Source organism: Ceratocystis lukuohia (genome assembly GCF_044167205.1).
Source record: "Ceratocystis lukuohia strain C4212 chromosome Unknown Supercontig6_pilon, whole genome shotgun sequence".
Lineage (NCBI taxonomy): Eukaryota > Fungi > Ascomycota > Sordariomycetes > Microascales > Ceratocystidaceae > Ceratocystis > Ceratocystis lukuohia.
In genome coordinates this window covers 77718-99770 of record NW_027263525.1, presented here as the reverse complement: position 1 = coordinate 99770, position 22053 = coordinate 77718, and the positions used below count along the sequence as shown (strand labels likewise).

At 51.1% G+C, this 22053-nt stretch overlaps 7 protein-coding genes across 7 annotated transcripts; 3 read left to right on the top strand and 4 right to left on the bottom strand.

The window, feature by feature from the left end:
• Positions 1 to 106: 106 nt before the first annotated feature.
• Positions 107 to 874, bottom strand: HOO65_060027 (mitochondrial 54S ribosomal protein bL19m; the record flags this gene model as incomplete). The annotated part of the gene is made up of 2 exons (XM_071004043.1): positions 107 to 630; positions 721 to 874. The coding sequence occupies 2 exons, from the start codon at positions 872 to 874 to the stop codon at positions 107 to 109; spliced, it is 678 nt and encodes a 225-aa protein (XP_070857377.1).
• Positions 875 to 1332: 458 nt separating this feature from the next.
• On the top strand, positions 1333 to 2481 carry HOO65_060026 (uncharacterized protein; the record flags this gene model as incomplete). The annotated part of the gene is made up of 1 exon (XM_071001039.1): positions 1333 to 2481. One exon carries the CDS (start codon positions 1333 to 1335, stop codon positions 2479 to 2481), a length of 1149 nt encoding a protein of 382 aa, XP_070857376.1.
• Positions 2482 to 2771: 290 nt separating this feature from the next.
• Positions 2772 to 3972, bottom strand: HOO65_060025 (Cysteine synthase; the record flags this gene model as incomplete). Its single annotated transcript, XM_071003939.1, has 2 exons — positions 2772 to 3769; positions 3843 to 3972. 2 exons carry the CDS (start codon positions 3970 to 3972, stop codon positions 2772 to 2774), a joined length of 1128 nt encoding a protein of 375 aa, XP_070857375.1.
• A 373-nt stretch (positions 3973 to 4345) lies between these two features.
• Positions 4346 to 7531, bottom strand: HOO65_060024 (E3 ubiquitin-protein ligase CHFR; the record flags this gene model as incomplete). Its single annotated transcript, XM_071003656.1, has 3 exons — positions 4346 to 4921; positions 5144 to 7432; positions 7502 to 7531. 3 exons carry the CDS (start codon positions 7529 to 7531, stop codon positions 4346 to 4348), a joined length of 2895 nt encoding a protein of 964 aa, XP_070857374.1.
• Positions 7532 to 8413: 882 nt separating this feature from the next.
• Positions 8414 to 9361, bottom strand: HOO65_060023 (enoyl-CoA hydratase; the record flags this gene model as incomplete). Its single annotated transcript, XM_071004003.1, has 2 exons — positions 8414 to 9144; positions 9220 to 9361. The coding sequence occupies 2 exons, from the start codon at positions 9359 to 9361 to the stop codon at positions 8414 to 8416; spliced, it is 873 nt and encodes a 290-aa protein (XP_070857373.1).
• A 1064-nt stretch (positions 9362 to 10425) lies between these two features.
• On the top strand, positions 10426 to 11372 carry HOO65_060022 (Protein RER1; the record flags this gene model as incomplete). Its single annotated transcript, XM_071004004.1, has 4 exons — positions 10426 to 10494; positions 10731 to 10848; positions 10913 to 11212; positions 11287 to 11372. The coding sequence occupies 4 exons, from the start codon at positions 10426 to 10428 to the stop codon at positions 11370 to 11372; spliced, it is 573 nt and encodes a 190-aa protein (XP_070857372.1).
• Positions 11373 to 12962: 1590 nt separating this feature from the next.
• Positions 12963 to 20222, top strand: HOO65_060021 (Protein mms22; the record flags this gene model as incomplete). Its single annotated transcript, XM_071003576.1, has 2 exons — positions 12963 to 18912; positions 19000 to 20222. 2 exons carry the CDS (start codon positions 12963 to 12965, stop codon positions 20220 to 20222), a joined length of 7173 nt encoding a protein of 2390 aa, XP_070857371.1.
• Between the last annotated feature and the right edge of the window lie 1831 nt (positions 20223 to 22053).

The following is a 22053-nucleotide window of genomic DNA, read 5'->3' as shown; positions in this document are numbered from 1 at the left end:
CAAGATACGTGTGGTAATAATAATAATAATAGTACAGTCAATCCTTTCACTTCACTTACACACCCCCTCTAGATCCGACGGCAAGCACATGGTAAACATCCAATTTCTAGGGCTCAAACAGAGTCGAGAGATTCTTGCTACCGCCAGTCTTGCCTGCTGACGAACGCAGGATACTTCTCTCCCTCTTCCATGCGAAGACTAAATGGTCGACACTGCCCATGTCATGCTTTGGCTTGCGCAGGTACGTGAGTCTAGCTCTGCGAGCTCTACGCGGTCTTCTCCAAATAATATCCACGCCAGCAACACTCGGCGAATAAATCTTGTACCACATCTCAACACCCGTCTTCATGAGATTGCCACGTAGCTGGATGGCCGTGTCCACGCCGCGGCGGCGAATTTGCATAAAAGCACCGGAGAATGGCTCGCCCGAGCGAGTCGTCACCATCAGAACGTCACCGACCTTGGCGCGGTCTAGGCGGGCTTTAGAGAATAGCGCCGTGCGGCTGCCGGTAGGATCGAGCCTGGCTATTTCGTCGGCGTGGAAAGATGGCAGAGGGTTCTTGAACTCGGTGCGAACGGTGGGTGGGGGAGTGAAAACGGCAAACGGCTTTTTGTTGGAGGGCTTGTAGACTATAACAGAGGGGTTAGCTTAAAAACGGCTCAATAGCGCATATATTCAACATCTTGTACAAATTCCTCCCGAATCCCTCAAGTACTTACAGACACGGGCGCCAGCACCCTTGATGTCGGTCGAGGGCAGAGCCGGAGAGGAGGAAGCATAGTTGCGTTGGAGTGCGGAGATACGCTGGGTGCGGGCCTGGCGAAACGCTGTCTTCAGACAGCCCAGCGGCCGGCAAACAGGAAGCACGTTCATAGCTTTTTGTGCAGGAAGCTTGTCGCTAGTTTATGTGATGCTGGACATTATCATCTCAAAGTTAACCCAGCTTGACGATGTCCAAATTTCCAGGCCGAGAAAAAGGTGGGTCAATAGGCACTTTGAATTTGCTTATTGGCTGCCCTACTGGTGGAGCAGCTTGCCCCACTAGCAAGGCTGTCAAAAAAAAAAGATCCAGGCTTTCGACAAAATCATGATCACGTGAAACGCTTCATACTTCTCCGGCCTCAGTATTCGTAACATAGGCTAGCTTTATTGATATATCCCGGCTAAGCTACGGAGACCATAAGCGCCATGTTTTCTTCTACGATACGATCAGTCGGCTTGCGGGCCAGGTTAGCTTCCCAGCTTCCAGTGCAAGCCCCGGTGATGATCCGCAACATGAGCAGTGCCGCTCCGCAAAGTATGCCTGCTCCTTCTTTCGTGCGCCATTGAGCATGCAGAAGCTAACAATTACCTCAGAAAGCGATGTTATTTTCTCCAAGACGTCGTCCCCGGAGCTGGATGAGACTCTCACGACGATTTTACACCGGATCGTGCTTCCGTACCGTCTTCCTGCCCTGCAGCGAAAAATGGTGTTTAGCGAAGAGTACCGCTCACGTCTGCAGACTGACCCTATTGTCATTGAAGTTGACGGCTATGAGCACCGCTTCGAAACCCTGAACTTCAAGAAGAAGGATGTGCCCAACTCGCGCGCCATCTTGCTCAAGGCTATTAGTCTCATGAAGACCCGCGCCGACTGGGACAACCTTGTCCGCCTCCTCAATGGCTATGCGCGCAGCAAGCGCACTATCAAGCTTCACGATCGCTTCCGTATGATCCGTGAGGCCGGCCGCACCGGTAACATCTGGTCCATTATTGAGGCAATGCGTCATTCAGAAAAGAGCGGCCTGTACCTACGCCATCTCCCCCCGGTTGACGAAATAATGTACTGGTTATGCCACAAGGCTGTTTCAAACAACTGGAGTGCGTCTGAGACTAAGCAGGCCGCCACATGGGCCACCATCGTCATGGACATCCTAGAGGAGCCCGAGCATCGCCGGCCAAATCAGTCCTTGAGCCCACGCGCTCTCCACCGTGAACCCCAAGTCCTGGCCCAATATCTGATGCTGTTGGCGGCGCAATCAGTCTTCCACGGCAACAAGTTGGACGCCGGTGGTCATGTCTCTAAAATAGCAAAGATCCTAGCTCTCGAGTGGCCAGCCGGTAAGGGTCTTTTAGAGCTCCACCCCGTGCCAGAGGAACAACCCAACCGGAGTTCGAAAATGCTACGCGCAAAGGTGGATTACGTTGAAGACTTTTACCTAAACTACTCGCCCACGCGACACATTTCCATTGCAGCAACTACACTGAAGGCTATCGAGTTAGCAAAGCAAGTCGTGAGCCCAGAGCTAGCGGTTAAGCTGGATAGTATTGCCAGTGGTGTCACTAAAGAAATGGAGGATAGACTAAGCAAGAGAGTTGAAAGCAATGACAGACGCGGCTGGGCCATGTACGATGCACTTTTGGGCCCTAACCAAGTAAAGCCTCAACCGGCTGAAGTCTCAACCGAAGCCAAGTCTGAGGAGACTGAGGCTAAGGCTTGAGCAGAACATGTACGATTAGACAAAGAAAAGTTGCGACAGCTATGCAGCTCATGTACACTAAGAATAACGTGTCCGGGTATTGGTCTATTTCATCATATACTCCTGTTGTACAATAATAAGAATACTGGTAAAGCTCCATCCAAATAAGACCATGATGTAGGTGCTTTCTGCTACCTTATACACACGCGCGCACGCACGAACAGCTGCTTAAAGGCCAAGACAACTATTAAAAGGCGCCTTAAAGGTAATTCAAAACATGACAAAATGCAGAGCGTTGCAATTTATTATGCTTATTCGAGCACAATGTACTTGTGGAGATGCTTCGGGATAGCATCAATCAAACCCTTGCTCTCCAACCATTTGCGGCTGAAGAGCCGGTCGGCATATCTGTAAGCACCGTCACACAAGATGGTGACGACTGTTTGGCCCTGTCCCACCTCCTTTGCAGCCTCAACAGCAGCAGCAACATTGAGCGCGCTAGAAGCTCCCAAATATAAGCCCTCCTCATCAAGACAGCGATACACCATTTCGATAGTTTTCTCGTCTGAAATTTGGAAGGACCCATCCACAGATTCAATTTCACCCGCCATGTTGTCTGTCACTCGGCCTTGGCCAATACCTTCAGTTATGCTGCTGCCACTGCGTTCGGTGAGCTTCCCACCGCTTTGCACATAGCTGTGCAGCACAGACCCAGGGGGATCGGCAAGGTAGGCCTTCACCTTTCCTTTTGATTGGTTCTTTAGGTAACCCATGACTCCGGCGAAAGTGCCGCCAGTGCCAGAAGAGCAAGTAAAAGCGTCAACTTTGCCGTTGGTTTGGTGCCAGATCTCAGGGCCGGTTGTTTCAAAGTGGGCCTGTCGGTTAGCCCTGTTATCAAACTGGTCCGTCCAAACCGCGTTGTCTAAGCTCTCTGCGTGGCGCTTGGCCTGGTGATTATAGTTCATCGGGTTATCAAAGGCAACGGCAGGGACAGGGTACACCTCGGCGCCAAGAAGACGCAGCAGATCGATCTTGCCTTGAGACTGTGTGTTAGGCATATAAATTACCAGCTTATAGCCACGGCTACGGCACACATGAGCCAAGCCGATGCCAGTATTTCCCGCAGTGCCCTCAACAACCGTTCCACCAGGTTTAAGAAGCCCGCGTTTCTCAGCATCCTGGACAACAAAAAGTGCGGCGCGATCCTTAACGGAGCCACCAGGGTTCATAAACTCAGCCTTGCCCAAAATATTGCGGCCCAGCTCCTCCGAAAGACGTGTGAGGCGGATGAGTGGTGTGTTGCCGATAGCTACAGCGACAGCGTCAGTACAGGAAAACTCGAGCGGGAATTCAGCAATCATGCTCGCCATAAGATAACTAACCTTCAGTCAGCCCATTAACGGTACCTTGAGCCAAGCTCAGACCCTTAGAACGGACCGTCTGCTCAAACGCAAATCCGGGGAGGGCACGCCGGACCGAAGTAGCAAAGCCTCGCGCACCACAACGAAACATGGTAAGAAGAACAGAGAAGAAAAAAAAGTCAAGCAAAATATGGTGCAGATATTATGAGCAACACTAAATGATCCGATAACAATGGACAGCTTAAGTTTACTGTGGTTTAGCTGAGGGATAAAGAAGTGGGTCATCTGCGATGGCGTCACCGGAACCGGCAAGAACATAGTGCTAACACGTCGAACAGCCTGTAACCTTAATTTATGCATTCTAGCTATTGTCATCACATCTTAGGGTTAGTGCCGTAGATTTGCCGCAATTAAGGCAGGCGTGAAAATTCGTTTAAATAATGGGATGACGGACTGTATAGTAAAAGAGAAAGAGTAGATTTGCTATATTATGTTTTGTAAATACTTGTTGCTGTGCTTTTCCTTCAAGCCTCGGGAATCATCTTCGCATAGCCCGCTGGAAACAGCCCACTTCGGTCCATAAAAACACCAAACAGCCAGCTTTCACCAGCTATTTCCACCTCTTTCAGCGAAGCTCCTCGGGGGAAGTACAGCTCATCGTCTGCTTGCTTGTGCTGGCCAAACCACGGCCAGCCTGCCACATACTTGGAGCCTAGATCCTGCTCCCGCGGAACCGAGAATACGGCGTTTTTGAGCTCTGAAGTGGGGACATCACAAGCAACATTGCGGCTCACCTTTCGAGAGACAAGCCTGCCGTTTTCTTTAGATGTCCATCGTAGATATCTCTCCTCAGGGTCATCCTCCAGCTTAAGCAAGGATCCTCCAACGATATCTTCAATTATAACGCGACGCTCCCCACCGTTCCCCTCCAAATAAGCCTCGATAACCATCCGGTGGCCTTTAAGACAGCGTCGCCAGCCTGCGGAGCCATTCTGTTGTGATATCTTGCCACTGCTAACAAGAAATGCGTAACAAGTCATGCATAAATCGTAGTCACCCTCATACGAGCCCTCCAAATCTATGGCAGTTTCGCCTACACACTGGAAGCAATGTAGTCTACAGTATGTCGGCAAAATAGGCTTTACGCAAATATTGCATTGTGGCTTAAAGGATAGCGGGCGGAACGATCCAATGTTTGCGGCCGTTGGGCTTGTCAAAAGAGCTGCCCAACGGGGCAGGTTTGCCGACATTTTGCCACTATTGCTGGTGGGCTGATATGTTAACGGCAACAATGGATGGTTGCAGCGCCGACCAAGCCCCACGCAGGAGTTGCAATAGCCCCAGTCGCCATCGTTGCAGATTTCACAGCGCCAGTAGCATTCGTTAGTGCGTTGGTAGCAGCGCGCGCAGAAACAGCCGCTCTCAAACCTCTCTTCAACCGAGTCGGCGCCATAGCTTTGGCCATTGTTATTGGGGCGGCGGTACCGGCCAGCCGTAAGCATGTGGGGCCTTTCAAGGTCTGCATCGCCGGCCTGACGCAGGCGGTCCCACTTCCGCCATGCCATATATCCAAAGCCTAACCAATGGAGGCAGCCACGACCTTTGCGGTAGCACAAAAGGCAGATATTCCAAGTGCCCGAAGAGCATTTTCCGCAGTTATAATGCAGTTCGTACTCGATATGGGGCTTTTCACAGCGAGAGCAGGATATGCTGGGCTCTGGGGCTAGTATTGTAGTGAGGGCTGTTGTAATATTTGCAGGCTGTGATACACTGCGATGATGGCCCGCTCCCTGAGAGCTAGCAAGGGTATTTCGAGGCACTAGCTGATTAGAATTGACGGGAAGCTCTGCTGGAAGCTCGAAAGCCATTTGGGGGGTGTTCCATCGAGAGGAGGGGGGATTCGCGGGCGCTGGAGCAATGCTAGAGCTGTGAACAGCCGGCGTTTGTGGTGCTGAAGCTACCGTGACTTGTGGCAGCCGACTGGCAAACGAACGCGCAGTATCTGATGTTTGGGGAGGCGAGCTGAATAGTTGGGTATCACTGTGGTCTCGTGGAGACATGGTGATAGCCTCTGTGGTTACGGTTTGTAGACTGGCAGTCTGCAGCGATAGGTCATTTTGCGACCTCGCAGCACAGCTGTTCGTTGTCATTGTATGAAGCGAAAGATCTGTCTGGGATCTGGCTGCACGATTATCGTTCGTGGGTGCTCTTACGGCTAGATCTACTTGCGACCTTGCCGCTTGGGTATTAACAGAAGCCGTCCCACTAATAGAATCAGTCGCGCTGCGAACTGCACTCGTTATTGAGTGGCCTGTACTTGCGGCACGCCGACGGCGACGGTCTGTGTCTATCTCAAGATAGTGGCCGGCACTAGGTGCAGGTGGTGGACGGGATCTATCTTCAGAGTTTCGGCGCGACTCGTGCTGAGAAGATGAAGTCGGTACTGTTGATGTTGCCGTTGTTGTTGTGCCACGTCTTGCCCGGCTATGGTCTCTGCTATGGTAACGCTGGGCACTTGACGAGCGTGGCGGTCGGCTGACATCAGACTGGTCATCAGCACGGGTTCTGCGGGCCTCGTTCCGACGTTGATGTTCTCGCTCTCTCTCCCTTTCCCTTTCCCTCTCCCTATCTCTTTCTCTCTCTCTATCACGTTCCTTCTCTCGCTGACGACGTTGATAAGCCTGCGCAATACGCCGAGAGAGTTCATCATGGTGACTGGGGTCTAGATTATCCAAGTCTAGGCCATCGAGAAGCCCTTCCTGCTGAATCTGACGAGCAAGCTCCTCGACTTCACGTGCAATTTGACTTTCGCTCATTCCTGTTGTCCCAATCAAGGAGCGTAGTGAGCTCTGGTGCTCAACTTGACGGGAGGCTGTTGAAGATGCTTCGCCCTCGTCTCTATTGATAGCGCCTTGTGGCGCATTAGTTTCCTCGCCACGTCTCTGGTCAACACTACGTCGTCGGTGGCCTCCATCGCTGCTAGAGCTGGAACCGCGAAAATCGACAGGCTGGAGATGGTCGCCATTATTACGCAAATTTGCACGAGCGGCAGATCGGTCTCTGCGGGGTCGATCCCTCCCGTCATGACTCACAGGGCGACGATGTGTCCGACGTTCGGTATCGGAGTTGCCTTCATCAGTACGACGACGACGATGCTGCGGCCTACTCGGAGTTGGTGCATTCGATGGACGTGTAACTCCAATCTCATTCAGGCTTATTTGACGCACTTGCTCCATCAGCCGACTGTCTTCTTCGGCATACACCCGCTCTTGCTCCGAACGACCACGTAGATCAACATCGGGGAGGACTTTTTCACTAGGTTGGTATTTCTCTCTAAGTTCATCTTTCTCAGCAGCACTACGATCTCTTTCTGGGTGCGCAGTGGTGAACATGTCCAGTAGGGTGGCAACGGTAGCATTGTGCTTTGTATCTCTCACGGCAGCCCGACAAGCCGGACAGGTGAAGAGTGGTGTCCCCGCAGGGGGCAGCGGTAGAGGGGACCGTTCAGCGGCAGAGGCCTGAAACGCGAACCAGTCCTTAAGGCAGGCACCGCAAAAGGTGTGCAGGCAGTCCAACAGAGTGAGGGGCTGGAAAAGCAGCTCCGTGCAGATCTATTGCGAGTGTAGGTGTCAGAGAAAGGACAGAAGAAAGCGTGCAGGCAAGGCGAAAAAAAGACTTACGGAGCAGGTGAGTTCTTTTTCAAGATCCATGGCGGCAGAAGGTTGCGACAGTGCCGTCCCCCGTGTCTGAGACTTGATAAACAGGAGGTTTAACCCGTTTAACTAGCGTTGGTGGGCGGTGAGATGGACGATTTCTGCCTTCAGCAAATGCGTGGAAGCACGGACGCCTAAAGGCGATGGCGATAGTGGAGTTGGTCAGTGAAACCAACCTAAGCGGAGCCCTTTGCTAACCAGTAGGGCAAGTGAGCAAGCAGCAGCGGTTTCCCAACCACTGCTGTCTTTTCTAGGTTGGGTTTGCTCGCTGAGGGTTTGTAGCCGCGAAAAAGGAGTATTGATATTGAAGAAAGATGAGCTAGAATGCATGCGGGCCCTAGAGGGAGAAGCCTGAGAATAAAAATGAAAAAAGAGGAGGGTGATGGGCGAGTGGGAACAAGTACTAGGCTGCCTACATACAAGCGAAGCTGGCTTGGTTGGATTGAATGTAGCTGCAGCCAGTCAAACCAGCTTAAATTAAGCCAGCCAGCCAGCCAGCCAGCCAGCGTACAAGATGCAGAGGAAGAGTAGAGGAAGCGGAGCTTCACATCAAACCTAGCATGGGGCAAAAAAGAACAAGAAATAAAGTTACTTGCCTGCCCCTGTCTACGTCTAACATGGCATGCACATAAGTAGGCTGAAAGGCCTCTGGGAACACGACCCAATCGTCGCCAGGCCCGTTGCTGTTTATCTGTTTATTCACTTTGCATCGCATCCTTCTCTCAGTAAACAACTGTTCCCAGCCCTAATCATTGCATAAGAAACACCGAACCACTTGTTGCAAGGGCGAGCAAGCGCTGCCTTGGCCAAGAGATGGTTACAGTGCTGTATCCCCCGTCACCTCTTTCTCGCTCTTGGCCTTCTGGCTCGGCCCTGCCCTTACTCGTGCACCCACTCAGGCTTCTGTTTTGCTGCAAACGCCTGCATTCCGATCTTTTGGTCCTTACTGCCAAAGAGCGCGTGGAATATCTTGCGCTCAAATTCTACACCATCCCGCAGCCCCAAATCCTGGCTCTTGTTAACCACCTCTTTGGCTGCTTGCACCGCTACCTTGGAGTACCCCGCAATAGTCTCTGCTGTTTTAAGCGTCTCCTGCATCAGCTGCTCATGCGTCTCGAATGCGCGTGCTGCAACGCCCCAGCGTTCGGCATCAGCACCAGAGAAATTCCGGCCGGTTAAAATCAGCTCCATTGCCCGCGACTTTCCGATCGCCCGAGTCAACCGCTGCGAGCCGCCGGCACCGGGGACTACACCGAGCTTGATCTCCGGCTGGCCGAAATTGGCGCCTGTAGTGCAGTAGATAAAATCACACATCATGGCCAGCTCGCAGCCGCCACCAAGAGCATGGCCGGAAACAGCGGCAATAATAGGCTTCTTGACGGCTGTCGTGAGCTGCGACCAGGATTCGATAAAGGCCGATGTGTAAGCGGAACTAAAGGTCAACGGCGCCATTTCCTTGATATCAGCGCCGGCGGCAAAGGCCTTGGCTGATCCAGTCAGCACAATAACTGCCGTATCGGCATCTGCGTTGAGTGCAGAAAGAGAGGTGTTGAGCTCGTCTATCAGTGGCGTGCACAATGCATTGAGTGCTTTGGGTCTGTTAAGAGTGACTGTGCAGGAGCGTTAGCCACAAGAACAGCCGGAAGTGAACATCTCTCTGTCAGATTGAGGGAGGGGTAACCAACTCTGGCCGACGCCCGGGCGCGGCTGGGAAACAGCCAAGTATTCATAGGCTGGGGAAGCAACCGAGTAAAATCGAGCAGCCGACATCCGGCGGGTAGTCATGAGGGCAGCACGAGGCTGGATGGCTGTTCTGAAAGCGTTCATGGTAGAGTTGAGCTTAGCTAATGAAGAGGTTGCAGTAAAATTCTAGTAGGTACTAGTTGGTTCATGTGGAAAAGCCTGATCGCAGGTCCTGATAGAAGAAAGAATGAAGCAAAGAGCCTACATATGGATCCATGTATTGCCGAGGCTGAGACAAATACACATGGCGAGAGTAGCAAGCGACAGACGGCTTTGGGGAAGCTAGGCAGAGCTTGGAGAAGCTCGTTACTGCTTTACTCGTGGCTAGTCATCGCTGCTTTTATCCGTAGCACTAACTAGCAGTAGCTGCCCCTACCCTATACTGCGCTCACTAATAGCGACCCAGCACAGTAGCATGTGATTTTACAGGGTTTGATTATGGTCTTTATCGGCCAAACTATGGCTAAATACAGCGGGCGCCGTTAAACTCCAGGCGCTTATGTAGCTTATTTAGGCCCTTGGTTGCGGTCTATCTAGGCCTAAACCTGAAAAGCTACCAACCTGGCACAAAGCAGCATCGTGTTGCACTGCCCACTAAGTGGATAAACAAAGCTAGCTAGTCAAGTGTGTAGGTGGCAAGTAACACCCAGTAAAGCACTAACCTGTACGCACTACGTGGCAGCAATAGGCCCATCACCAAGATCGCCAGAGAAAACAAACTTCCCAATTCCCACACCTCACAACTTGCCCACGCCGTGCCATCCTGCTGCCAAATTGCATACTGTTCCGATTTCGCGATTTTTGTCTGTCTCACTTTTCCTAGCCTTCAAACGCTTTCGGTCTCTGTCTTCAAAATCCAAGCCTTGCCCTGCAACAGTGTGCATTGGCCCAGATCCACGCTTCACGCCCTCTTCGACCCTCTACTCCTTCTCTTCTCCTCTCGTCTCCCTTGTTCCATTTTTCTCTAGACAGGCCTTGCTCCTAATTCTGCGTATCCCATTACACATCGCTTCTTGTTCGCAAGCCTGCTCTACACGAACCCCGTTCTACCAAGTCCGCTTACGCACGCATCAACGGTCGTCTACTGTCCTCGATTGCCTCACTTCCAACCACTGCATTCCACATTCTCGCCTCGTACGCCAACAACCATGGATATCCCCGAGCCCGACAAGACCCCCTTTGAGGCTGTGACCTCCCAAACCTCGCGGATACAGCGTGTACGTCGCCCATAGATCAATTGTCCTGAGCCTCCGGGCAAATTTAGGACCAGAACCCAATTCCCCGGCCATATCCATTCCCATTGCCTCGATGCAAGACTTTCTAGCTAGAACAGAGCTAGCTGTCGATTGGCCTGCTAAGTCGTCAGCTGTGGCTCTGCCAACAAAACATCCCGCCAACGTCTCTCATACCAGGAACGCATTCACGACTAACTTTTGTTGCTTTCCTCATACAGAGAGTGCAGGTACTGCTTGACCAGTCAACGCCATACGTCCTCTACCGCTGGATCGGCACCGGCGTGCTACTCCTCATCTTTGGTCTGCGCATATTGATTGCGCAGGGCTGGTACATTGGTGCGCCTTCTCCTCTGCCAATCGTCGCCTATTAGTGCTAACCTCCTCTATCCGTTCTTTCCAGTTGCCTATGCTCTCGGTATTTATCTGCTCAACCTGTTCCTCGCCTTCCTCTCCCCCAAGTTCGACCCTTCGAATGATGCCATCGACAGTGAAATGGAGGATGGTTCCGTAGGCACCCTCCCAACCCGCGCCGATGAGGAGTTCCGGCCCTTTATCCGCCGCCTACCCGAGTTCAAGTTCTGGCTGTGGGCTACCCGTGCGATTGGCATTTCGTTTCTTTGCAGCTGGTCTGAGTTCTTCAACATCCCGGTGTTCTGGCCCGTACTCCTGATGTACTGGTTCATTTTGTTTTTCCTCACCAGTAAGTACCACCTACCGAAGCCCGCCAATTGCTCTTGTTATCTTGTTTCTCACATCGTCCTCTTTTCTTTCCAGTGCGCCGCCAAATCCAGCACATGATCAAATACCGCTACGTTCCGTTCTCCTTCGGCAAGAAGAACTATGCCAAAAACAAGAACTAGGCTACGCTACCCTTCTGTTGCGTTCTTCTATGGATTTCTATACTACCCATTTCATGCGATCAACTGCGTCCGCACTAAAAAAAAAGACATGCATCTAGTCGACAATAACGATCAATACATGAATCTCGCTTCCTTCGAGCTGCTAAATTCCAATGACTATGCCTTCTCTGCCACCAACAACTACGGCACATCTTGCTTCCTCGGCGTTACGTATTTGCTCGTGTGTTTCGCCTTGTCTAATTCTGGAATCATCGGCTTGACAAACAAGCATTGGCGTTAATTATTGATTTATTTTACAAGGTTACCATACGTTGATGTTTAACCCTTAATGTTTGTTTAACCCTAACACCGTAGGCCACCCTGTGATGAAATGTCAAAAACTTGGTGATGAGGGCAACCAGAGAAGTCCACACTTTGTATTTTGAAACCAGCGATGGCATTAGTTAGCTGCGCCGTCTAGTTTAGCTCCTCTTTCCAGCATTCATCCTTTTCTCAGCCTCTTCGACCTGTTTGGCCGCCTCTTTGGAAAGCCTGCGTTGTTCCTGTTCGGCAAATGCTGGCTGCAAGGTGTACATTGCTAGAAAGGTTATTAGCAAGATGGGTGGTGATCGAATTTTGACACTGAAAGACGTACAAATGCCGACTCCTGCACCTACGGCAACAACTATTGGGAGAATGCTACCTCTCATTGCGAAGGCATGAACCAGTAACAAGTGGGAATGTCGTAAGACGCGAAGGGCGAGATGCTGCCTGAGCGTGTAAAGTGATTTTAGGATCTCGGTGTTGCGGATGCTTGGTTGAAGGTGATATCACTGGAATCGCGATACGGGTGGTCGATTCGAAGCTGTTGGAGTCCCAGGGCCTTTATGTTGGGATGTCAGTGATAAGCTTGGTTGTCGGAAAATCCTGGTCTGGGCCATAGAGTGCTATGATTGGCTGAAAGAAGCTAGGCTTGACTGGACCACCCACGCCCTCAGCCATGGAGTTGTTGCGTTCATGCAAGTTATGCTCTTCTACAAAGACATTTAACGAAAGTACGATGGATATGTAAAAGGATGGATTGGCAATTGGAAAGAGTCCCGTTGGAATTATGTAGATGTTGGTTTAGGGACGACAAGGGCTCATGCAAGATTCACATGAATAGCTAGATCTACAACGCCTGCAGCAAATAAAGAGTGACTACATACAGCAGGGGCAAACACAAGAAAATTGAAGAGGCCACGAGTATGAAAAAAAAAACAGCATGGTTCTTCAGCTACTGTGCTACGTGATCACCACGTCAAGCCGTTGGCATAACAGCTTTAGCGGAAGAACTTTGAAGCACCTCTGATATCCGTCACGTGACACCGCGAGCTTGGCTTCACAGGGATCGCGTTCATGCCTATTTCTCGCGCCGTGAATTGGTGCGGCACGAAAAGACTGTACCAGCCAGTTTGCCTAATGACGATAGTATCCTGCTAAAACACACCAAGCGTGATTGTTGCATGCCATTTTTCCTCCTCAATAGCTCTGCTTAAAATAACGCCACGCGCCTCTAGCTTGCAATGCTACTTACTCTGGTGCTAATATAACATCCCATCTTCTCCCGGAATGACGCCTTGGAAAGAGCGTGGAGTCGTTCCCGATTCCGAAGACGATGATGACTCCGGCTCCGATAGCCCGTCTCGCGCGATTTTATCGACCTCGCCCAAGTTTTCGCCAACAACTCCATCACTACGGACTGTACCAAAGACCCGGCCTCAGCATCAACCCCACGCCCACCCCCAGAGCTCTATAGAGTCCGATATCTGGAATGTCCCCCAATCGTCAGAACACCAAATTCCTGCTCAAGCAGAAAGCCCACGGCCACTGCCAGGTGATATATCTTCCGAAATTGGGGTGATACCCTTGGAACATACTCCTTCATCGCCCCTATCATGGCTATCCGCAACGCCTCCTCTCCAGAACTCACCTCCTAGGACTCTATCTGCAGAGTCTAGGCCGGATAGAGAGCTTTCACGAAGCCAGGATTTGGTGCAGTCCTCGCTGAACCCCCTAGCAGGGCCCGAACCGCCGTTCCCATCTCAGCCGTTGAATGAAACTGACCTTGACACAACCGGAGATAACGCAAGTAATGGGAATGTCGAGCTTATTGATGAACAGGAGGTGGAACTTCCACCGCAGCCTTCGTCCCAACAATTGACGCCGCAGCTGCTAGGCCATAGCGAAGCCCCTCTTCAATTACAGGCATCTCATGCCCACCAAACTGTAGGTGGTCATGTTCCCTCAGTGACTCCCAGCGCTACAGCTAGCGCTAGGTCCTTTCCACGTTCTAGTCCTTACGGCAGTCCAATATCCGGGCCCTCTCAGATCGAGCCATCTGCTACCCAAGAGTTGCTGGCTGAAACCACGCCTGAACAACTTCTGCGTTTCCAAAATGAGGCTCCCAAACGGACTTTTAGACCCCGGAAACCAATCCAGCAGCATCCATATCTGCTTGAAATAGCCAGTTACAATCAGCAGCTGAAATCGCATGGTGTGAAGCCCCTGCGTATTGCACAGAGCTCGCAGGACTCTCGCAAGCGGAGAGAAGAAAGCGATTCTCAGGACAAGGACTTCGAAGAAGACAGCCAAGGGGCGCCATTACCTGAGGATGATATTGAGAACTTGGTAGTTGGTGCTGAAGAGCTCAACTTGCTAACATCCTCGTCGACCAAAAATCCACCGCGAAGAATGCGGAGGCTGCTTGATCGCGGATCGCCGTCTCCTGCTTCTCAAACCATCGGCCCTTCTGCTTCGCAAGGCTCTGATGATCTCCCTACTTTAGACGATTTGATTTCTTCAAGGACACCCCGCAAGGGCAAGCGACCGTCATCACCAAGCACGGCTCGCCAGTCCAAGAAGCGGGCTCGGCTGCCAGCTCCCAGGGCTGACTCTCCGGATAGTCTGGCTCTATTGAATAGCACGGAGGGGACTGCTGTCCCATATGCTACGGCCCAAGATCAAATATTACTGTCGAGTAGCCCTCCTATCAATACCTCAGCCCGAAGACGCTTGCGGCCCTCCTCTCAGGCTGCAATATCATTTCATACACCAAGCAAGACCGCGGATAGAACTACGCATGATGACACTTTTAATGACTTTTATGATTTCAACCAAGACGATGAACTGCAGGTCCTACCTCACCCTGCACAAAAAACGACAGCCAAGGGTAGGGAAGGATCCACAGCTATAGTGATCCCTAGCTCGCCCGGTATAGGCCCACTTACAAATGCAAATTCTGACCTGCAAAATGCATATTCAGCTAGACACAAGAGACCCAGGCGGCAGAGCTCTTCGGAAGATGAAGTGGCTGTTGATAAGGACTCTAATAACGAAGGGGACAGCAGTGGACAAGAAGAAGAAGAAACCCAGGTTGAGGAGGACAATCAGCAGCAGCTTGATTCAGAAGAGGACATTGACGCTGCCTTGAAGAAGTTCGGGCGGCGTCTCCGTGGTGTTTTGCCGCCTTCTTATCTTCGCCTTGCCGATGAAATTGAGAAGCAGAAGCAAAAACAGATTGCTAGGAAGGCAAATGCGACCGTTCCCACTAGACGCCAACCTACATCGCCAAAGCGTGGAGTTGCTCAAACAAGGATTGGCACGGGCCGAACCCACGACAGCTTTTTGCAATCCATTCAAGATTCGGATGACGAAGATTCGCAACCAGCTGCGCTTCCTAGATTAGACTATGTACAAACACACATTTCGCTAGACACCTTGGACGTGGATGATTTTGAAACCCAGGACAACTACCCTGGCAATCAAGACGGCGATTCTTCTGATATGGAAGAAGATATTATAGACAAGATGATGTCTGCTTCTCGCAAGCGTCCATCCAAATCCTCTCGTCTCAATGGCAGCGCAGGACAGAAGCGCCTGAAGACCTCTGTCTCATCATCTAGGGCCGGGAAAGTGGCATCGAGGAACCAGCCCTCTATAACATCCCATTTCCGCTCTTCGAGCACCCGGAACGCGCCTGCTCCTGCTTCCAAGTCTAGCGCTAGGAAAAAGCCGTCTTCGACTCGCAACCAGCCGCCGCCTTCTCGTTCTAAAAGTAATAAAATCGCTCGCACTTCTCAGCCTCGGAAGAAGGCCCCACCACCTAAACTTAGCATCCTTGATACTCTTGAAGCAAATGCCCCGAGATTCGTGCGCCTGGCAGCGCGGCGCTCTAGACTCGCCGCCGGAGATGGCCGCACGAGTCCAAGCAGAAAGGTCTTTCAGCTTGCAAATGTTTGGGACAATCAAGACGTTAACACAGTTCTCAGCGAGTGGAAAGAAGGAAGAATAAAGCAGAGGGACCTCTCTGTCTCTAAATCCCGAAAGCCTCCATCCTCTCGGCCTCCCGCTAGAAACACCACGCCCCGCGCAGCTCTCTGGGACTCTTTGGATGCGATTAACGGGGACAGCGCTAGCATTCATGATATTTCTGCATCTTCATTAGCGCCCGGAACAACTAGAGAAATCTGGAACATGGATGGCACTAGGACCCTTGCTGCTGCAATTCCCGCGCCTAAAGGTACTGAGAGTCAGAATGTCAGCCGACCAATACGCCGTGGTGGCGTGTTTGTGTCGAAACCCGATGCAGGTCTACGGCGAGAGAGACCAAACATTACTCCACCTACCCAGCAGGGCATCACTGCCTCTCAAAGCAATTATTACAATAACAGGCAAAAGGTTGCAAATTTTCAGGCTGGCAAACGGATCTTAGACGAGTTGTACGAGCGTACGAAGAAAAAGGCACCGGCCAAGCCAGCCTTGATGGCCTCTGTTATCCCTGGTCCACAACATCCAGGACCAGGCCAGGGGGATGCCGTGCCTTTACTCGCCGAGGATGAGGACATGTTTGATCTCGACCAGCCAGTAGTAAACCAGGCAGCGATATGGAGAAAGCGCAAGGTCCGAAAGCAGTTTAAGCCGCGTCAAGTTGACGTACATGCACCCCAGTTTCTGCGTTCTAACGACCCTCTCCCGACTGTGGTTATTGAAGATGATGGCCCAGTTGTACCGGCGCGCGACGCACTAAGCAAAAAGCCTAAACTCCTTGGGCTTGGTCCCTTTGGCACGCATTATACTCTTCACTTTGGCGTCTTCCCACTCAGCACTAATGTCTCATTTCACGCAGATACGCTGCTCGGCAAGGGGCTCATAAACAGAGCAGTAGAGAAGCATGACGCGGGTTGGGAAAAAGGGCGCAAACTAACTGTCTCGTTTCTGTTTGGTGGTATTGGCTTGCATTGGGGTCCCTGGGATGCTAAAGTGTCTTCGGAACTCGGCGTGCTTCTCGACTCTATTTTGGATAATCTCAATGGGCCATCTGACGAGAACCCCATGCCTGATTCTGTGGTCATTGAAGGCGCTGATTTTATTCTCAACTATTTGCAGAACACAGTCACTTTTGCGGATCCGGCCAGTGGGCTATCCTTTGTTTCGCGGATCCTTGACGTATTCCGCAGTTTTAGATCGCGAATAGAGGGTCTGCAAGTTGGGCGTAAAGCTCTTGTGGTTCAGGTCCTTACTAGAATTCTTATAGCTGCGCTTTCTGCTCACTGTATTTGCAAAAGCCAGCCGGAATTGTTGTCTGAGGCTATTAATATGGAGACGATGCTTGTAGACCTCAGCAAAGCCACCATCAAAGTTCTGCTGGCCGTTGGTCTCCAGCCTCTTCACGACTTTTATGTAAGCTCTCAGCGGGAGACATCAGTGCAGCGAGCCATTCCCGCTAACGAGACTTATTTACATGCGTGGGTCGTTCTGATGCGAATCTTGGAAGCGGTCAACATCCCCCGCATGTCGTTCTGGGATGTTTTGTATGCTGTTTTGATTTTACCTCAGGACCTCCAGGGGACAGCAGCGTCTCGATTTGAGAAGCTCTGGGAAACCATGTTCACCCTGCTTCCCTTGCGCGAGTTTGATGACTTGGGGGCTCTGATGCCTGGCATGCGTCGAGTGCAGTCCATGGATGGATGGGCTCTTCCTCAAAAGCTCATACGACGGGTGTTTGACATCTATAGAGAAGGGAGCGCCCTTCAGTCTCCAAGTTTCAACGAGTATTGCCGAGCGCTGGTTGGGCGGTGCCACTACCTGATTGAGGAATGGGGATGGATTAAATGCAATGGCATTGTTGGTCTTATTTTTGATTTTTTTGGGTCTCAGAACCTCTCGCATCTGCGGAACGAGGAAGTGTTCAAGTCCCCAGGGTTTCTGGAAGAGCTTTGTCGAGGTCCCTCTTTGTCTGTTGAGGCTGGCGATCGGTGCTTTCATATCTTCCTCAAGCTTGTTGCGCTGGCCATTAAACAGCTTAACGACAGGAAAATGTCAACTGAAGTGCGCAATTTAATTGCTCGCATCATGCCAAATCACAACCGGCAATTTCTCAAGGACCAAAACATCCACCATCAAGATCTAGCTTCACTACGTAACCACCATGATCTATTATGTACGATCTTTTGGGCTGCGCCGCCTGACTTGCGGCCAAATGCACAGCTGATTGCCAAGCTTGTGACTCCTTCGGAATCCCACAAAGAGGCGTGCTTGGTGAACCTACGTGCTTGGAACCAGCTTGCACGTTTTGTGGCTGCAACTAACCAGGATCCCAAGGTCTTTCGTGCGTTTATGTCATGGCAGAACAATATCTTCCGACAGCTTCTGGATCAGTTTGAGTCTGTGGCATCTGACATGCAGGCGCAGCTACTTGCTCTGCCTAAAGGGACCAACCACGGGCTTAGCCAGTCCAAGATTGACATGTTTGTTTCTCTCAATCGAGCTGCCATTAAAGACATGATCTTCTTCTCTGTTAGAGCTTCGCAGGACATTTTCCGGCATGGCAAGACGCGGGAGGCGGCTGTCTTTGCGCTCAACACCTACCAGCTAAATGAGATACTCCGCCAGTTCACGTACTCGCCACCCATGCTGGACTGGTCTATTCTTGGGGCAGGCCTGGAAACGCTGCGCATGTTCTTTGATCGAGATTGCGCTGTGTCTGGCGACTCGTCTCTTGATGCTGTCAGGCGCAGCGACGCAGTTTTATTGCAGCGTGAACTTGCTACGAATCTGTTTGCAGCCGCACGCACTGTGTTGACGGAGCGGGAGGCGCCTAAGCTAGCGTCTTCAGGGACTGATATGGTGCGAGAGATGTGCATCGAGAATCTGGTTCTGTTATGTGCGCGGGCTACTAATCTGTTGTCTCGTATTGGTGCTATGAAAGTTTCTGATGTCTTCTCTGGCAATAAGTGGTCTTTGTTTGAAGGCGACTTGCATCGTCTGCGACTTGCCCAGCGCAGATACGTTCCGCTGTACGTGGCTACCCACGTAGGTGAGCTTCCAGAGAGTGTCGAGCCTCACTTTATTTCCGTGATGGATCTCTGGGCGATGTCAATATGCAAGCCATCGAAGTTTGTCATCTACGAACATTTGCTAGCAAGTGAGCTTCTTAGACGAGGCAAGCCATATTTGCCTCGGGATGCAGTCGCACTCGCCGCAAACGCCTCATATAGCACTCAGCACCAGCTGTTTGAATGTAAGCTAGGCTTTTTTCTTTGTTGACGGGAGTCTGCTCCGCGAACGCTCTTTTGGCTTTCTACTAACACATAAATTTTGCCTGTAGTCTTTCTGGCGTGGATGCGAACCTCATTGCGTAAATCCACGGTCTCGGCACGAAAATCGACGGTATCATCGTTTTCCAACACTCTGCGGCTGGTCATGGAACAGGTCAAGCTCGACCTCCAGGCCCTCTCTTCATCCAGCCCTCAAGTACACGAGCCATACGTTTTGTTCATCCGGAAAATCATCAATCTCATTCGCTCCTACGCAACTGACATCTGCGCTGTGGACACATTCTTTTATCAGATTACAAAGGATTACTCCCCTCCAGTGCAGGACCCCAAACTTCGCGTAGCAGGCATAGTATCCTATGGCCTTCGGCTTAGAGATGGCGACTCTAAAGTTGTCCCGCAGCTGTTCCACTACCTGTACAACAACTTTAAGATTGCGCTAGTCAACAATAGCACAGACAAGGAAGCCTCTATTATCAGGCATGGCATGGAGCATGCGGATATTAGGATGTTCGTCCTCACCAAAATGTTTCCGGCCGTCATCAGAGCTATGATTGCTCTTCCCTATACCTTTTTCTTTCTAGACGTTTATGCCAGTGCCACTCTAGCCTACTACTGCCAGCCAGTAGTCCCCGGGGATCTTTCAGCAAGGGATCTTGAGAATGTCGCATTACTGCTAGATTGCATGCTAACGACCATGTACGATCTGATTCGCTCTAACAGCGTAGAGGTATCGCTCTATGTGGTGCATAGCATAATACGATGCATCCAGCTGGTCCGCGCGCTTTGGCCGCTAGTGCGCATTCATGGTTTTGAGCCCGATCTGCGTGCTGCTGTTGGTGGAATTGTTAAAGACTTGGGTCGCATTGTGCGTATAACGCGTGCTATGGAGTCCTGCATAGCTGAGTGGCGCAGTCTTGGTCGCGTTGACACTCAGCATATATTGTCGGGTATTGATCCCACACGACGCGAGAAACTGCGGTCTGAGAATGACGTTAATGTGATATCTTTTGCCAGTATCATCGAGACGGACGTAAGCCGGTCTTGGGAGGTACGGGGAGGCCGTCTCTTTATGCGTGGCGCTGGATCGGACCGGCCGGGGGTTGCGCCGCCAGGATATCCAATGCCTTTACTACCGCTGAAAGAAACACTCGATACCTTAGAGGAGGAAGTGGGCTGTTGGAATCACGAGTGGAAAATGGCAATGACGCCAGAGCTAGCGGAGCGAGAGATGGCGCGCGAGATCCTAGGGGTGTTTCCGGATCTAATACTATAGGGTGAGGCGTTGGTGGTGGCATAGCGCGTAGGGCGGGCTTGACATATGTTGAGTGTGCAGTTTGTATTTAAGGTCTGTTGGATGAATACTTCTCGTGGATTGATCGCGGGTAGACCCAGGGCGCTGGCCCTAGAGTCTTTCCAGCTTGCATTTTAGGTCAGCGATAGAGTGGCTTGGTGGCATAGGCGTTCCGTAAACTACTGTTTTTTTATAGATCTCAAGGCAAGCATATGCTCTATTTCCCCCTACTCTCCATGTCCAAGTTCTACTTATCCTGGGTCCCATGCCTTCGCTACTCCACGTATGAGCATTTTGGAGCCTTTGACTATTTTATATGTCCGTAGCCACAAGATGTAGGGGCTAATTTATACTACATAATACCTATTCTACCATTGGTAAAATCATTTCCAACCGTATAGCTTGTATATCTCAGCAGTAGCACGCTCTGTTTGTGTGGTGATGACGTGAATAGCATGTAAAGCACTGGTGAGACTGGGGAGATCCGTAGACATGGATTTCTTGATTTTTGGGATTACTACCAGGTTAGCTTTCCTATAGATACTTGGGTGGTGTCTGGATTCTAGGAAAAGTCCGTATAGTCCTGTTATCTCCTTGCCCAGTTGCTCCCAGGCTCTCTTCCCCACTTCATGGGAGATCCTCTTTGCCATAGGAGCTGTATTTGCAGGTGTTCACATTGTCGCTCTCGCCTCCTCTACGGACAGGAGGGGTCGCTCTAGTATCTCTATGTTGGGCTCCCTACTGTCAAGGGCTCACGGCAAAATCTTGATTAGGTAATCCGGAGGGGGGCGCAAATACTCAATGAAGGGGCGCATGTAACTTGTCGCCGCCGTAGGGTCCTGCTTTATCAAGTAATTGCTCTCGCCATTGCTGCCATCACAACTCTCCCTCTTACAACCCTCGGGGGGGTACCTTTGAGGTCTGGTGCCTCCCCTTCTTTCCGGGCTGCTGGAGGACGACGTCTATGACACTGATAAGCGTCTTTCATTCTTTTCTTCTTCTTTGACTCTGTCATGGATCTTGACAATGAGCTGTGGAGCCTTGAGGCCGCACCTACCCAACTTTGAGGACAACCTCGTCGTCGAATCGCCCCCTTTTTCACGACAACTTTCGCGATCGCCAACTCCTCATCGCCGCAACACCACTCCAACTCAAGGAGTTCATCTTCACGCTCAGGACTGAATTTTGAGAGTTCACACAGTCAGCACCTTTTTCTTTTGTTTTGTTTTTCTTTCTTGCGCTCCTCTGTCCTCGGATAGACTGGTGACTGTGGCATGTCACTAGAAAGGGGGCTGTCTTGCGCCTCATCCACATGCACAAGGCAGCGGCCACCAGAAAAGTGGAAGGATATATCACGAGCCCTCGGATGCTCACACAGTCTGGTTTTTTTTTCTCGTCTTTGGGGGGGTTTTCCCAGGCTGCACTGGACGCTGCCGTCTTGCTCTCGTGATTTTCACGACTTCAGGAAGCGTGGCAGGTTTTTCAGAGGAACGAATGTTTGTGGGGAAGTTGGGGGTTAGCCCCACTACTTCTGGGCTTAGGGTATATCTGGGGATTTCCTTTTTCTTTTTTTTTGTTTTTTTTTGTTTTTTTTTTTTTGTACTTCAACCACGGTAGAGCGGAAACGAGTAACAAGGCAACTTGGGAGCAATTGCGCTTCGCTCGGCAAAACTCTACAGTGAACCTTGCAGAGGGTTAATTCTGTCCGGTAACCAGTCCGGCGTCGTTTGATCTCTGTGATTCCCGTAGACGTTAAATATATTCAAGTTCAAGTTCAATTGCTGCCATCACTAAAGTGGGTCCGTGATCTTGT